At 60.2% G+C, this 15,057-nt stretch overlaps 7 protein-coding genes across 7 annotated transcripts in view; 4 read left to right on the top strand and 3 right to left on the bottom strand.

Moving 5' to 3' along the window:
* Window positions 1–490: 490 nt before the first annotated feature.
* On the bottom strand, window positions 491–1,078 carry SDRG_06954 (hypothetical protein; the record flags this gene model as incomplete). The annotated part of the gene is made up of 2 exons (XM_008612767.1): window positions 491–692; window positions 738–1,078. The coding sequence occupies 2 exons, from the start codon at window positions 1,076–1,078 to the stop codon at window positions 491–493; spliced, it is 543 nt and encodes a 180-aa protein (XP_008610989.1).
* A 1,017-nt stretch (window positions 1,079–2,095) lies between these two features.
* SDRG_06953 (hypothetical protein) lies at window positions 2,096–4,048 on the top strand. Its single transcript, XM_008612766.1, has one exon. It carries the CDS (start codon window positions 2,102–2,104, stop codon window positions 3,971–3,973), a length of 1,872 nt encoding a protein of 623 aa, XP_008610988.1. The 5' UTR covers window positions 2,096–2,101; the 3' UTR covers window positions 3,974–4,048.
* Window positions 4,049–4,323: 275 nt separating this feature from the next.
* SDRG_06952 (hypothetical protein) lies at window positions 4,324–5,660 on the top strand. The gene is made up of 4 exons (XM_008612765.1): window positions 4,324–4,564; window positions 4,609–4,743; window positions 4,795–5,172; window positions 5,219–5,660. Exons 1-4 carry the CDS (start codon window positions 4,391–4,393, stop codon window positions 5,447–5,449), a joined length of 918 nt encoding a protein of 305 aa, XP_008610987.1. The 5' UTR covers window positions 4,324–4,390; the 3' UTR covers window positions 5,450–5,660.
* A 358-nt stretch (window positions 5,661–6,018) lies between these two features.
* SDRG_06951 (hypothetical protein) lies at window positions 6,019–6,815 on the bottom strand. Its single transcript, XM_008612764.1, has one exon. It carries the CDS (start codon window positions 6,802–6,804, stop codon window positions 6,103–6,105), a length of 702 nt encoding a protein of 233 aa, XP_008610986.1. The 5' UTR covers window positions 6,805–6,815; the 3' UTR covers window positions 6,019–6,102.
* Window positions 6,816–7,645: 830 nt separating this feature from the next.
* On the top strand, window positions 7,646–8,774 carry SDRG_06950 (hypothetical protein). The gene is made up of 3 exons (XM_008612763.1): window positions 7,646–7,837; window positions 7,884–8,118; window positions 8,160–8,774. The coding sequence occupies exons 1-3, from the start codon at window positions 7,661–7,663 to the stop codon at window positions 8,597–8,599; spliced, it is 852 nt and encodes a 283-aa protein (XP_008610985.1). The 5' UTR covers window positions 7,646–7,660; the 3' UTR covers window positions 8,600–8,774.
* On the bottom strand, window positions 8,742–12,046 carry SDRG_06949 (leucyl-tRNA synthetase). Its single transcript, XM_008612762.1, has one exon. It carries the CDS (start codon window positions 12,035–12,037, stop codon window positions 8,801–8,803), a length of 3,237 nt encoding a protein of 1,078 aa, XP_008610984.1. The 5' UTR covers window positions 12,038–12,046; the 3' UTR covers window positions 8,742–8,800.
* Window positions 12,047–12,874: 828 nt separating this feature from the next.
* SDRG_06948 (hypothetical protein) overlaps window positions 12,875–15,057 on the top strand; it is a 5,436-nt gene continuing 3,253 nt past the window's right edge. Inside the window, exons 1-6 of the mRNA XM_008612761.1 lie at window positions 12,875–13,003; window positions 13,050–13,208; window positions 13,256–13,531; window positions 13,581–14,457; window positions 14,501–14,776; window positions 14,825–15,039. Of these exons, the coding sequence (XP_008610983.1) occupies window positions 12,929–13,003; window positions 13,050–13,208; window positions 13,256–13,531; window positions 13,581–14,457; window positions 14,501–14,776; window positions 14,825–15,039 (1,878 nt within the window). The 5' untranslated portion in view covers window positions 12,875–12,928. The remainder of the gene's footprint in view (window positions 13,004–13,049; window positions 13,209–13,255; window positions 13,532–13,580; window positions 14,458–14,500; window positions 14,777–14,824; window positions 15,040–15,057) is intronic.

The raw sequence follows: 15,057 nt of genomic DNA, 5'->3' as shown, positions 1-15,057 counted from the left end.
CCGAGACGAGAAGCAGTAGCAGTAGCAGTTGACGCATGATAGTGTGAATTGAAAGTGATTGTGCGATGACAACCCTCGTGATTCGGTCCACCATCTGGTACTAGTAGACGACCAGCAACAAATCAAAAAGCGATTTTGAGCCACTTGGGCTACTCGAGAAGAGACGACACGCTTCGATGCACAAAGGAAAACGCCGTCGTTGATCGGCAGCGGCCGCGTCAAAGACGTTTGTCCCGCCATTGCCACGTACTGCGATCTTGCGTGCGTCTCGGTATCGTGCTCTGTCTTGCCCTACAGTGCAGCCGTACGTACGGCTTCGTTTGGGCGGCAAAGAAACTCGATCGTGTCGCGAATCGAAAGATTAACTCGACCAAGAGCCGAAACATCACCAACTTCGACCTGCTCGTGCACACTGCGCCAATGCAAAGACCTGGTAGTAGTGCTGTTTGATAGTCTTGTTGTCCTTAAATACAGTTGTAAAATCGTCCGGTTACTTCGAAGCGCCAGCGTACACGGGCGTCGCTTGAGCTACGTACATGGCGGTGGGCGCGGGGATCTCGGAGACGATCACGGCTTGGGGCATCGCAGCCTCGGCCCGCTCCTGCGCGGCTTGCGCGTCGCGTTCGCGCTGTCGCGCCGCTCGCTCGCGTTGCTTGGCGGCCTTGCGCTGCTGGCGGTTCGCGCAACAGTCACTGCACACGTTGATACATCCGATGCCGCAGCAGCAAAGGCCATACAGAACAAACGGGCCCACGATCGTCGCGACGATAATGACCCACGTGTAGTTGTACGAGGCCTTCTCGGGCGGTGCCGTCTTGACGCCGGCGCAGTCGCACACGGCGCCTTGGCTCGGCGTCGGGCAAATCTGCGCGACCGAGCAGCAGCACGCTTGGGATGTCAGCGCCGCCTTGTCGAGAAGCACGCCGCAGTACTTGCCGGCATCGCCGTTGGGACCGGCGTTGAGGCACCGACCCGTCGAGGCACAGACTTGGCAAGCCGATACGATCGGCGCTGTGGTCGAGACGTCGGCAGCATACACGGCCGAGACGAGAAGCAGCAGCAGTAGCAGTCGACGCATGAGAGAAATTTGAAAAGTGAAATGTGGGGAAATGGTCGGCGACAACGTAGCAGACCATAATTCCTTCCTTGCGATTCGGTCGACCACCAGCTGGCATCAGCAGCAACAAATCAAAAGCGAGGTTTAGCCTCTTGGCTACTCGAGAAGGCTTCGACGCGCAAAGGGAAGCGCCGTCGTTGATCGACTGCAGTTGCTTTTTGGAATTGGCTTGCACAAGTATTAACAGCGCTAAGTACACAAAAACGCTCGGCGAGTACGGGCCATACAATTGTAGCAAACACGTCCAGAGCGTCGACTCGGCCACGGACACGTGCTGCGTCGTACGTCGCTGAACGCGCATCCAAGAATTGATGGCGTCATTTCGGTCAAAATGCGGTGCTCTTGTCGACTTCTTATTGTCTAGCGGTTTCGACATAGGTTTAGCACCACGTAGATTCGGGTTCAAGTCCCAGAGAGAGCCCCGCTTTCTGACTATAGTACAGTGTAGCTCCTTGCCGTTTGCAGCTCCTTCATCCCAAAACAGCTCACACGGATTCAAAAAGGGCATGTGGCGGATATGCCACGACTTTCTCGTGTTGAGGTCAAGTCTCTCGTACATGAATCTCTGAGGTAGTCCCATGTCGTGTGTCTGCTTGCACCAGCAAGAGGGCCGCAATTCATTGATCCTTGCGCTGGGTAGACTGAACGACCAGGCCTTGCGCCACTCGATTCATGCCAACCGGAAGGTCATCCGGTTCACTCGGCAGCCGCACGGTTGGCATCTTGTGCATCAGTCACGAGGTCCAACTAGACCGAAAGTACGTTTTCGAAATCTTTAGTTGCCGCATTTACCCATAGTCTTTTGTCCCACTTCCAGCGCTCTTGCTCTTGCTCTTGGAGGCAGGAAGCAGCGCCGCTCCAGAGACGTTAAATTCGATTTAACCCATTTAGCGACCCTATACAATGTGTCGCACGTTCTTCGACCATCACTCCTCCACAATCAGACACACACCATCGTTTCGACTTTGCACTTTCTATTTTGGCATGCAGCGCCTCCTCGTACGCCCGACCTCGCGCCTCTTGCGGCCTCGCCGCGCGCAGCAGCCGCTTCTTGGCGTGCGCCGGTTCATGTACCGGCGGCACATAGCCTCCGACCCGGACTTGGACCCGGCGTCCTTGATGGGTATTGCGGCCGTCGGTGTCGCAGTCTGCGGCGTCATCTACTACTACGACACCAAAGAGGCCAACGAGTTCCAGATGATTCGCATCACCGACGCCTCTCAGTGCCACAAGAAGAGCCACGCCGACCGTGCGCCGCGCTCAGTGCCCCACAGCTCGCTTCAGCGCGTGCCGCAGTCCAAGCGGCTACCGCTTAGCGTCCTCGAAGCCAACGGGGTGCGCCACGCATCGCTGGCCGGCGTCACGTGGATCGAAGAGGATGAGACGCGCTACTACGAGCAGCCGTACTGGAACGACGAGGCCGCGTACACCATGACGAGTACGGACGCTCAAGCGCTGCGCAATGCCACGTACGAGCTCCACGCCATGTGCCTCCAAGCTGTCGACCGCATCGTCGCCTCGGACGCGCTCCTCGATGTCTTTGAGATTCCGTTCAACTTGCGCCAAGCAGTGCGCGACTCGTGGGCGCGGCGGGACCCGGACCTCCTCGGGCGCTTTGACTTTAGCTGGGACGGCACCGGCCCTCCCAAGCTCCTCGAGTACAACGCCGACACGCCCACTGTTCTCGTCGAGACGGCCGTCGGCCAGCGCTTGTGGCAGTCGCACGTGCTTGCCGACTCGAAGCAGTGGTGCTTCAACGAAATCGAGGACCGGCTCAAGGCGGCGTGGACCAAGGTCGTACCCAAGGGCGCTCATGTGCATCTCGCTGGCACGAACGCGACGATCGAAGAGATTGAACACGTCGCGTTCATGCACCGCATGGCGCTGATCGCGGGGCTCAATGCCGACGTTGTCCCGATCAGCAGCGTGTCGGTCGATGGTGACGGCCACATCGTCGATGGCACAAAAGCGCGCATCGAGCATCTCTGGAAGCTGTATCCGTACGAGTGGCTCGCTTCCGAGTCATTGGGCGACGACCTCTTTGTCGATACGCCGGGCGGAAACAAGCGGCTCCTCGAGCCGGCGTGGAAGCTCCTCCTTGGCAACAAGGCGCTGCTCGCGCTCCTCTGGGAGATGTTCCCGGACCACCCCAACTTGCTCCCCGCAACGTACGATCGGGACGACATCCTCGACAATAAGATCCCTGGCAACATTGTCGCCAAGCCCAAGTACGGCCGGGAGGGCGCCGGCATTCTCTACTCGGGACGCTACAAAAGCAAAGCCGAGTTTCTCGATGCGGCCGACAAGGCATCGATGCTGCCGACCGAAGGCCATGACGGCGTCGTCGACCTCGACATGGGTGCCCCGGTGTACCAAGCCTACCACGCGACGTCGAGCTTTGCACTACGAAAGATCGTGTTGGGGTCGTGGGTCGTCCACGGTGCCCCGGCAGGCTTTTGCGTGCGCGAAGACATTGGCGCAACGACGAACGACAATAGCTGCTTCGTGCCGCACTGCATCGACGGCCCGCGCCTCTCGAAAAGCACGCTCCCCGAACTCTCGCCGGCGCAAAACGCTCTCTTGCACAGCTTGTACAAGGACGACGCGGACGCAGTCCGAAAGGAGAGCTGGGGCACGTACTTTGGCACGCCGTTCTTTCGTTCGCCGACGTCGGCCTCGACGGGGGCCACGGCGGCGCGACCGCCCACGCCGACGACGCATGACAACGCCAAGGCGCAGGCATATGCAGCCAAGCGCGGTCGGTCGACGCGGTATCCGCGCAGCGGGACTTCTGGCGGCTTCTCACGGGCAACGGGTGCGCAAGGCATGCGCGGCGGCGCGCGTGCGTCCTCTTAAACGCTAAGAGACCAAGATTCAATGAAATAGACGTAATGTACTGTGCCTTCGCTGCGAGCAACCGCTTGACCGCCAACAAGGGACGTGTTGCCGCGGCGTATAGCTCACTGGCTCGTGTCCTCACGGTCGCATCGGGTCTGGAGGTACACTTCAGCTGATGCTACGCGGCGACGATGACGAGGTCGTTCTTGTTGCGGTATTGGCAGCCCAGTGTCGTCGCCAGTCTGGCATGGCTGGCAGTCAAGTGCAATCTCATCCGACGATCAGGGACGTCCATGGACGGCGGTGGTGCTGCCACGTCATTCTAGGCATCAATCCCGAACGTTCGTTTCGTGCCAAGTGGTGCGCGTCGCAGTGGGCACGGTAACACTGCCATCTGTTGCGGCCTGTCCCGCCCCGTATCCGGTCATTTTCAAAATGGCCGGCAACAGCAGCTACCTCACGACCGTCGACGAGTGGGCGCCGGTCGCCGCGTCCATCGCTGCCGCCAAAACGCCCGTGCTCGTGCTCTTTGGCGCATCGTGGTGCGCAGTCAAGACCAAGAAGGTCGTGGCGGCCAACGAAGCGCTCCTCGCCGGCCGCAGCGACATCGTACGCCCGCATCTCTCGCATGCGCAATCTTATTCGCTTCGTAGGCAGCGTATTATGCCAACGTCGACGGCATGGACGACGACGACGTCATGGACCTTGGCGTCGGCGAGCTCCCGTACTTGCAGGTGTACGCCAACGGCGAGCTGCTCGATGGTTTCAAGGCGGCCGACGACGATGCGGTGCGATCCCATTTTAACGTTAGCATGTCTCTAACGATACTACTGCACTAGACGTCCAAAAAGGTGGTGCGCCACGTGGGCTGGAACGGCGCCGTGAGCGTCACCGACCCGGCGGACACGCTGCCTGCCGTCGACTATGACGCGCTGCACGCCATCGTCGACAAGTACACCAAGGGCGAGTCCGACTTTATCGCCAACACGGCCAACGTCGCCGCCGCGATCTGGCATGCGTTTTACGCTGTCGGGCGCCCGATCAACTGGTCGGGTTTCTACTTTAACCGACCGACGAGTGCGTCGCCGAGTGCGTCGCCGACAGACCTCGACGCGCGGCTGCTCGTGCTCGGACCGTTCCAGGGCAAGCCTGCGTGTAAGCGCATCAAGTTTCACAGCGGCGTGTGTGGCGCGGCTGCCTCGACCCGCGTGATCCAGGTACTGGTGGCTCGCAAACTCGACGTGGCGACTGAGAGCGATGTAGCGCATTCCGGATGTGCACCTCTTCCCGGGCCACATTGCGTGTGATGACGCGTCGCAGTCGGAGATTGTGCTGCCGATCGTGCACAACGGAGTCGTCCTCGGTGTCCTCGACTTGGACTGTCCGCACAAGAACGGGTTCCAGCGAGCGGACGCCGACGGCCTCGGGCGTATCCTCGACCTCTTCGTGCCCCGGACCGAGTGGGTGTCGTTGACGTTGCCCATCACTGTGTAGTAGTACTAACATAAAAGCTGCGTTTGTCCTCTGGGATGCACAGTGCGGTGGGGTGTGGTGCTCTACGCGCGAGCATGGAGGCTTGTGAAGCCGAGGCTTATTGTTCAAACAGGCGTGAGGAAGGTCGTCCTCATGCATTTGCTAAAATGATGTAGCGTGTTCACAGGTCAAGCCTAATCAGTAGATATATAAACGTGTTTCGCGTTATCTTCATCACAAAGACGTCGCATATGTAGAGACTGCTCTTCTTCTTCAGTCGCCCACCGGGCCGTGGCTGCGCAGGCGGCGGCGCGAGGTGCAGTATGGCCGATATTGGTAGAATAGAGCTCGAGGTGGACGAGACTCTTGCTGGTCCGTAAGACGAGAGTTTGGCGTCCGTTGCGGGCCAAAGGCCCGCGGACCGTGACGACATGTAGACTGATGTAGACTGCATCGTCTTTGCAGCAGTGTCTTTGCAGCAGTAGCGTCCGTCGACCGACTTTTGGGGCGCTATGTTCGTCTCGTCATTGATGCTGGTCGTGTGACCTCGCGTCTTCGTTGCACACAGTATAGCTACAACATAAAAGATTGGTTACGGTCCTCTTTGGCTCTAGTACAATTTCAATTCATTTTATATACTTATTCTATCACAACCCTACGACACTCATTCATCTCTACGAAGCGGCTGCGAGCGTGCGGAGCGTCTGGAAGATCTTGATCGGCGCCGAGAGTCCGACCATCTTGATGACCGGGCCCGGCATGTAGCCGCCAAAGTCCACGTTCGCAAACATCGTCACGTCGCTATGGCCGTCGTCGCGGCGCGACACAATGTAGCCCGAGAGCAGCGCTTGGGCGCGCACGTAGCCCGATTTGGTGGGGCACTTGTCGGTCGTGACGGACCGGGACGCAATGACGAGGCGACCGTCATGCAGTGTCTGCACGGTCGTCGTCGAGCAAAAGTCACGCGGAGCGACAAAGAGCACGCCAATCGTTTCGAAGTACCGGAGCTCCATGGTCGGGCTCAGCTGCTCGACGATCTTGGCCGACTTGGTAAACTTGTCGAGCTGCGGCGCCGCGCCAATGTCGGTGAGAATGGCGACGACACGCTCTGGTGACGCGTGAACGACGCCTGTGGTCCGCATCGCCGGCCACTCGCAGTTCTTGATGTCACCGTGGTGCACCTGGATGCCGTCCTTGGACGGGCCCACGTGCCAGCCGCCGAGGCCGTAGCCGTTGATGCGCTCCAGCAGCATGTTGATCGACGTCTTCTCGTAGCTACATGGGTCGGCCATGACAGCGCTGAGGTCAACGACAGGGTGCAGCCACTCGGGCGCAATGATCTCGGGCTTGTGGAGGTCGGTCGTCGGCTTGGTCATACTGGCGCTGGTTGTAGAGTGAGGCGCGGCCGTGTTGCACATCAAATCCACCGGATAACGTGGCAACGACCGGATACGGCGCCTCCGCTCTACGCACACCGTGTGAGTCACGCGCGTGCCACGAATTAGCCTAATTCCTACGTTAAAACGTAGCATACGACGGAATTGCGTCGCTCGTAGTAGGAATTAGCAATGATTGCGGCGGCCAAAATCTTTGTCATCGGCACATGGCATCGCCCGCTAGGATTACTGGGGCAGACGCCGCCGTAGCTCTCTGTGTTCAGAACGAGCGCGCGCAAGTGTCCTACGGCACGTGGCCCATGGCGCTGAAATATTTGGCGCCAATATATATTTTGAGCCAATTTTGAGCAAACGAAGTCCAAGTTGACGCCCGGCAGCTACGTTTTGGCTCTTTTCGGTAATCGGCAGTGGAGGGAATGGTACCTTCCCACCCAGGTACTCGCTTCACGATGACGGAGGTCGCTTCATTTCGGCGGCAACGACGTCAGGAAAGCGTTACCAACAGCCTTTTCTAGTCGCCTCGACTGCCAGACAGCCATGTCCCGTGTTGAGTGAGCATATCGTTTTGCGTGGTTTTTCACGCTCTACAATATATATTGAAACATCCAGTACAATATCCAGTCGAATTGTAGTTTAGCCGTTGTTGGCTCTACTTCGGTCTCGTTGACCAAATTTTACGAACCAAAACCATATCTCGCCCGAGCGCTGGATACGTTGTCGACGATGGATATCAAAATCTGGGTTGGCGGTGGTATCCTGTGCGTTATCCGGATTATCCGGATACAGTCCACCAATCACAACACGCAGCCACTTGGCCTTTCGAAAGGCAACGACCATGGACACGATGATGACGCTCGGCGCGGCCGCGTGGCGGGACCCCACGGTCGCCAGCAGTATCTTGCGCGGTATCTGGTTCACGCTGAGTGCCACGGCCCTCGCGAGCCTCGTGCTCCCGCCGTTGCATGCGCTCTCGCTGCACGGCCGCTTCGCCAACACCGCTTCGTCGTGGCAGGTCCCGCCGTATCCCGCCAATGGCCTCGCTCACGCTCATGGCGTAGGTGTGGAAGGGCTACTTTGGCGTCTTCTACCTGATCGGTTGGCTCTGGAACGGGCTCGTTCTTCTCTGCGCGTGGCACCCGCCGACGGCCCTATCGCCTTTCTTGCCGCCGCATCTCTCGACCATCAATGGCTCGACGCTGCTCGTGCTGCTCGTGCTGCAATGCCACCTCTTCCGCCGCATGATGGAGAGCTGGGCCATGACGGACTTTGGTGCGTCTACCATGCACGCGTCGGGTACGTCGTCCATGCACGCGCTGACGTTGATGGCCTCGTAGCATGTCTTCTTGGCGTCGGGCACTACGTTCTCGTGTCGCTCTCGGTCGTCTTGGACCCGGCTGCGTCGGCGCGCGACGACGAGACGTCGTACTTCGGCTATATGCTCGCGGGCGTTGGCCTCTTTCTCTATGCGAGCGCCCACCAGATGCGCTGCAATGGCCTTCTGACGAACCTCAAGCGCACGAACCAAGGCGCGTACGGGCTCCCGTTCGGCGACTGGTTTGATCACACGTGGAGTCCGCTCTACTTGGCCGAGATTCTTATTTACGCGTCGTTCGTGCTCGTCACCAGCGGCCGCAACGTGAACGTCGTCGCCCTTGCGTCTTGGGTCACCGTCAACCAAGCCATTAGCGCTGCTCGCGCTGCTGCATGGTACCAAGCGACGTTCCCGGCGGCCAAGACCCTCCACCGCGCGACCTTGGTCCCGCGTCTCTGGTAGTGATGTCTGTCTCCAACTGTCAGCTATCCACGATCCAACTCTGCTATCCAGTGGCGATCCACTGTATCCAACGTCTCTCGTCTGCGTTTCCTCTCAGCGCACGTCGTCAAGAGGCGCTGGCCCGGCTATCTTCAAAGAGCAATCTCAATGTGAAAAATGTAGTTTTTGCTGGTGATTAGGACCAAGGTCACCGAAGGTCGCTTAGTAGAGGAAGATGCTGGGCTTGCCGGGGGCCGCGACTTCCATCTTCTTGGCGTCCGCGCCGTCGATATTGGAGGCGCCGTCGACGTAGTGGAAGCTCATGTCGTCGAGTTCGAGCGACTTGACAATGTACATCTTGTTGGTCTCAAGGACAGCCTTTTGGTCGAAAGGCATCTTGAGCTCGAGCGCATCGATGCCACGCAGCTCGGCGTCGGCCTTGACGAACGCCGCAAACTGCATCACGTTCTTCGTGAGCTTCTTGAGCTCGGCGTCCCCGGACACGAGCGTCTTGAGTTGGCCCATAAAGTCCTTCGGGAACGTCTTGCCGTCGATGAGCGTCGCCATGAAGCGCAGGACCGTCTGCTGCCAGAGCGGGAAGGCTTCCGCAAGGTACACGTGCGCGTGCGTCGGCTTGGCCACGGGCGCCTTGGCGCCCTTCTTGGCGACCGCGCCCTTGAGCACCGCATCGCGAAAGTGCTTGAGCGACTTGGACAAGAAATCGCCGGCGCGGAGGAGGTTGTAGTCGAGCGGCGCCGCCGTCGGCCACAGCGCGTCGGCGACAAAGCCTGGCTTGCCGAAGAGCGTCCAGAAATGCTCGCAAATGTGCGGGCAAATCGGCGCGAGCATGATCGTCTGCGCTTCGATGAAGCGGAAGACGACGTCCTTGTGCACGCCAAAGCCACCGCGCGTGCACACGTCACGGTACGAGTCGCGCGCGATCTGGAGCTCGAAAAAGCTCGCCTGGAAGCCGTCGCGCCACTGCATCGCGTCAAAGTGCGCTGCCGTCCGCGTGATGATGTCGTCCATCTGCGCGTGGAACATGCGGTCGTTGAAGTTGAGCGCACCGACACGGAGCGTCGCCTTCTCTTCGATCGTCTTCTTGATCCACTCTTCCTCGGTCGTGAGGCGGAGGATCGCCATGTTGGCCGTGTCGCGCGAAAAGTTGGCATCGTCCATCGAGTCGCCGGCGTCCGCGCACGCAAAGCGCGTTGCATCGGCGCCGTACTCGGTGAAGCAGTACTCGAGCGTGAGAAAGTTGCCGAGCGACTTAGACATCTTTTGCGCATCGACCTGGACGTGGCCGTTGGTGAAGAACGAGCGCGGCCACTTGGACGGGTCGTCGCGCCAGATCTCGGCGTGGTTGTACAAGCACATGGTGAGGTGGTTGCGGATAAGGTCCTTGCCCGAGACGCGGAGGTCGACCGGGTACCAGTACTCAAACTCTGTCTGGAGCTCGGTCCACACAGACAGCGGGATCTTGGACGACGTCGGGGCCGGGCCCTTGAGGAAGATAAAGTCAAACACTTCCTTGGTCAAGTCGGCGGCCGTGATACCGTGCGGGCCGCCCACCGACCCGTCGACGCTCGTCTGGAGGTGGTGCGCGATCGTGTAGTACGCCATGTAGATTGTCGAGTCGGAGAGCGACTCGATGACAAACTCCGTGTCCCACGGCAACTTTGTGCCAAGACCAAACTGGCGGCACGGCGCCCACTCCTTGAGCCACTCGAGCGTCGACCGGTACTCGCCGAGCGAGATCGGGTTGTACGTCTCAAACGCCGCCGGGTTCTCAATGTGGGCCGAGACACGCTGCTTCCAATCTTCCGTGCCGTACAGGAGGTACCACTGGTCGAGGTGCGCGACGACGCACTCGTCACCGGTGCGCGACATGACCGTCGACTCGGGTTCCCAGTACGGGATCGCGAGGTTGGCGTCAAAGAGCTCTTGGCGGCAGCCGGCCTTGGCGTCGCACACCTTCTGGCCCTTTTGGCTACCGACAAGCATGACGCCTTCGTAGAAACCCTTGAGGTACAAGATCTCCTTGGCCTTTGCGAGCTTCTCCTTGTCGTTCTGCGACTGGATCTTGAGGTCCTCGCAGAGCTTGACGGCGGCCGTCTCGCCGTAGCCCGGGATGTCGATGATCGGGACGACTTCGAACGGCAGCACCATGTGGTCGGCGAGGAGGTACTTTTCGCGCATCGCCGGCTTCTGCTTGAGGTCGCGGAGCGCGGCGTAGTCGTCGGGCGAGTCGGACGGCACCGACGTCACGACACCGGTACCCTTGCCCATCGAGATCGTGAGCAGCGGCAGCGTGTAGACGGTCTTGAAGGTCGCCTGCGGCGCCGAGAGGGGCAGGCCGAGGAGGTCCCAGCCCTTGAGCTCGAGGAGGCACTCCTCCTTGCCCCATACGCGCGAGTACTCTTGGTGCGCGAGGTTGCGCGCGGCGCGGCGGCTGATGATAAAGACGTCCGTCTCGTTGATGCGGTACGCACCATAGTCGCCGTCCGGCAAGACAAAGCAGTTGGTCTGGCCGTACATGGTTTCCGGGCGGAGCGTCGCGGGCGCGAGGTAGACCTTATACGCCGAGAGCGACGCGAGCTTGGCCGGCAGCGGCGCCTGCACTTCGAGCTTCACGAGCGTGTACTCTTGCGGGCCGACGCCTTCGCCCGATTGACGATCGTGGTCCGCGCACGTCTGCTTGTCGATCGGCGAGTAGACGTTCGGACGCTTGCCACGGCTGACGCGCGACCGCTCCTTGAGCGTGTTGAGCTGCCAGCGGATGAACGCATCGTAGAACGGGTTGACGTCCGTCGTGATGAACGACCGGCGCCAGTCCGTGGCGAGGCCAAAGCGACGCAAGTGCTCCTGGCCGTACGGCGGGAAGTACTGGAGCCAAAAGTTCGGGTCCTTGAACTTGGGGATGAGCTCGAGGTCCGGGATCATCTTGGAGAGAATGTCGTACTGGCGGACAAGGCCGCCCGTCTTGGCGACCGTCTTGGACTTCTTGCCCTTGGCCTTGGACTCGTTCGTGACAGGCGCCGCCGACGGCGCAGGCACGGTTTCCGGCGCGTCGACCGGGAACTGCGGCGGGAAGCCAAACTCGTCGAGCTCGGCCTTGAGCTTGTTGGCCGCCGCCTGGATCGGCATACCCGTGCAGTGGAAGCCGAACGGGAACATGGCGTTCTCGCCCTTGAGGCGGTGGTAGCGCGTCGCAAACTCGGCCTTGGTGATCGTAAAGCCGTGGCCAATGTGCATCATGCCATTCATGTACGGAAACGGGAACGTCGCCAAGAACTTCTTCTTCGAGTGGTCAACCTTGCGCTCAAAGACCTTGGCATCCTCCCAGCGCTTCTGCACCTCTTCCTCGATCGCCCGCAGGTGGTTGCGCCGGCCAAACTTCTTCTCCGCAGAGTCCACGAGCTCCATTGCGCTCAGCTTGGTGCTCACCTTGTCGGCCATGGAATTTCACGAATGACCACCCGATTGCGAAATCCCTTGTCCGGATACACTATGCGGATCATCCAGGATCGGAAACTTTTTGTGGTCCAAGCCGGCGAAGCGACGACGCGACCTGATGGCGATCGCTCTGCATCTGCCCGTCAACAAGGTGCTGATGGTCGACGCTGCCAGGTGCCGGTGGCCAACGACGGTCCATGGCGCACGGGCACGAGCGAGCCCAGCGACGCATGTTAGCCGAGCTGCCCGCTGGAGCCAGCGTATCGAGCAAGCAACCAGCACGCCGCCGCCGATGGCGTCACACGTTCATGGCGCAAGGCGTCACGAACCGCGAGGCGAGCACACGGGTATGGACCATGACAGTGTGCTCGCTCGCAGCTACATACCGCAGTGGCGTCTGCGCAAAGCGGGATCGCAAGTACATGGCGTCGTCGACCACGTGAGCTGGTCACATGCATGGGTCATTGAGAAGATACTGCTATAACATGCTAGTGCTTGGCGTCTCATGCAGGTCGAGCGAGGAGCATTGACCCATGTCACATGGCATTCGCTGTCAACAGGACCCGATGGCATGCTGTCAGCACTGCGATGGTGACGCCCGATAGGTGCGCACCAGAGGTAGCGGTCGATGGCCGTTGGTATCGCTTTCGGTTGCAGCCTCGCGCGACAGCGGCCGTCGTTGTCGACTCGTCGACGACGATGAGGCCCCATTTGATGGACGCGCCGCTGGATGCGCAAACGCTGGGATGGGTCCAGCAACTTCAACCTCGCGATGATTGGCCAAAATACTATTTTTCTAGCCAATCATACTACTGCTACAGTTTCACAGAGTCGTTTCGGGCCGGCCCTTGGCCTGGGAGTCGCGCTTGTTGGGTTGTTTTCGGGGCCAGGAGCATGCTGGAGCTGGCGCAGACGATCTTCGCGGCCGCCAAGTCGAACGACCTCGGGACGGTCCAGCGCCTCATCGAGGTACCAATGGTCGGCCATGGAGGCTCTCGCTGATCGCGGGCCACAGGAGCTCTCGGCCGGCGACGACAAGGCGTTTGATGTCAATCGACTCGTCGACGAGAGCACCGAGAGCACGCTCATGCACATCGCGTGCTCCAACGGCAACTTGAATGCGTGCAAGTACCTCTTCATGTCGGGCATGTACCTCAACGAGCCCAACAAGCGGGTACGCCTGCCCATCGCGTGCCCACAATGCATCGACGCCATGCGTAGGGCCACACGCCCCTGTTCTACGCCGCCGACTGCGGCAACTTGCCGCTCGTCAAGTGGATGGTCTCGAACGGCGCCGACATCGATACCGACTACAGTGGCAAGGCGCACATGGCTAAGCCCGCCGACGACCGCTGCTACGACATCGCGTTTACGCCGCTTCAAGCCGCGTGCGTCAAGGGCCACGTCGAGATCGTCGATTTCCTAGTCGAGTGCAACGCCGACCTCGCGGGCTCGGCGATCAACGGCGTCACGCCGCTCCACTACGCGTGCCACCAGGTCCATCTCTCGCACTTCTTTGCCTTCTCAGTTTGCATTTCAAAATTAGAGCCGGAAGGACGTGGCCAAGGTGCTGCTCGACGCCGGCGCCGACCTCCACGCCACCGATAGCTTGGGCGTCACGCCCATGGACCTCGCGTCCGGGCACACGCAAGCATTCCTCTCGACGTATGCGGAGCACGGGACGTTGGAAGCCAACGACGACGGGCTCGACACGAGCGGCGGGGCCGACGACGACGCTGCGTCGGACGACGAGACCCGCAAGCCAATCTCGGAAGCGATTACCAAGGCGTTTGGCGCTGCGACCGCGCGTCAACTCGGCTCGAGCGAGTGGAAGACGCGGCAGCAAGGCGTGGCCGATGTCGTCCTTGCGGTCCAGCAGCAGCAAAAGCCGAGCGCGGCCATCTTTGATGCAGCGTGCGACGTCCTGCTTCTCGCTGCGCGGGACTCGGTCGCCCAAGTCTTCTCGAGCTCGATGCCGCTACTCAAAGGTGCTTTCAACAGCGTCCTCGCCACGCCGTCGTTTCACTCGGTCGCGTACCACGACGCCCATCCGCGCATCGCTGAGATCATCGACGTCCTATTGCAGCGCGCCGCCGGCGCCCACGAGCGCGAGGCAAGCGAAGCCGTCACGTCGCTTCTCTTCCTTGCTTGCAAGAGCGAGCACGCAACGTCGAGGATGACGCACAACATCACAACGCAGATGCTCCCAAAGAGCAAAGTGGCCGGGTGGCGCCACGTATTGGTCTACATTCGTCTCTTGACGGCCATCGCTAGTCAGTACCGGTTCTCGAAAGGCAGTGGCCTCCTCTTTGAAGACGCCATGAAGATCAGCGGCTTGACGCTCGAGCACTCGAATGCCAAAGTGCGCACAGCCGCCATCGACCTGCTCGTGCAAGCCATTTTGATCACGAGCGAGTCGTCGGGTAGCTTATTTGTCTCGATCTGAGATGTGACGAAGTGGCGTAGGACTCGAGGGCACGGCGAATGAGGTTGGCGATCAAATCTTGTCGTTTGCCGACTCGCTCCTGCTCAAATACGTCGGCCAAGTCAAGCCGTCGCTCCTCGGCAACATCAACAAGGGCCTCAAGACCGCGCTGCAGAACAGCAAGCGGCTCTCGGAGACGCGGACGCCCAAGGTCAAGGACACGAGCGCGCCGAACGTCAATCTCCTCCTCCTCGCGACCAGCGACAAGAAGGACGAGCTGAGTGACACGGATCTGCCGTACGCCGAGCCCGTCCAAGGTACGTAGACAACATCTCGAGCGATAGTTCAATGGTTGTACTGTGTAGACCAGTTTAAGGACGAAGCGCTGTGCGTACAAGCGTGCTTTGGCGACAAGGTCGCGCGGTGCCTCTACTCGAACGCGTGGGCACCCCGCGTCGAAGGCCTCAGCTACCTCCAACGCCTCCTCGAGAGCAAGGCGTGCCACGTGTCCGACGCCAAGGTGATTGCTGCCATGGACAAGATCTTGACCAGCGCGCTCAGTGACCGTGTCAACGCCGTGGTATCCCATCTATCTATC

The sequence above is a fragment of the Saprolegnia diclina genome (genome assembly GCF_000281045.1).
Source record: "Saprolegnia diclina VS20 unplaced genomic scaffold supercont1.19, whole genome shotgun sequence".
Taxonomy (NCBI): Eukaryota; Oomycota; class Saprolegniomycetes; order Saprolegniales; family Saprolegniaceae; genus Saprolegnia; species Saprolegnia diclina.
The sequence above is the reverse complement of the archived record's forward strand: the minus strand, read 5'-3'. Positions and strand labels throughout refer to the sequence as shown.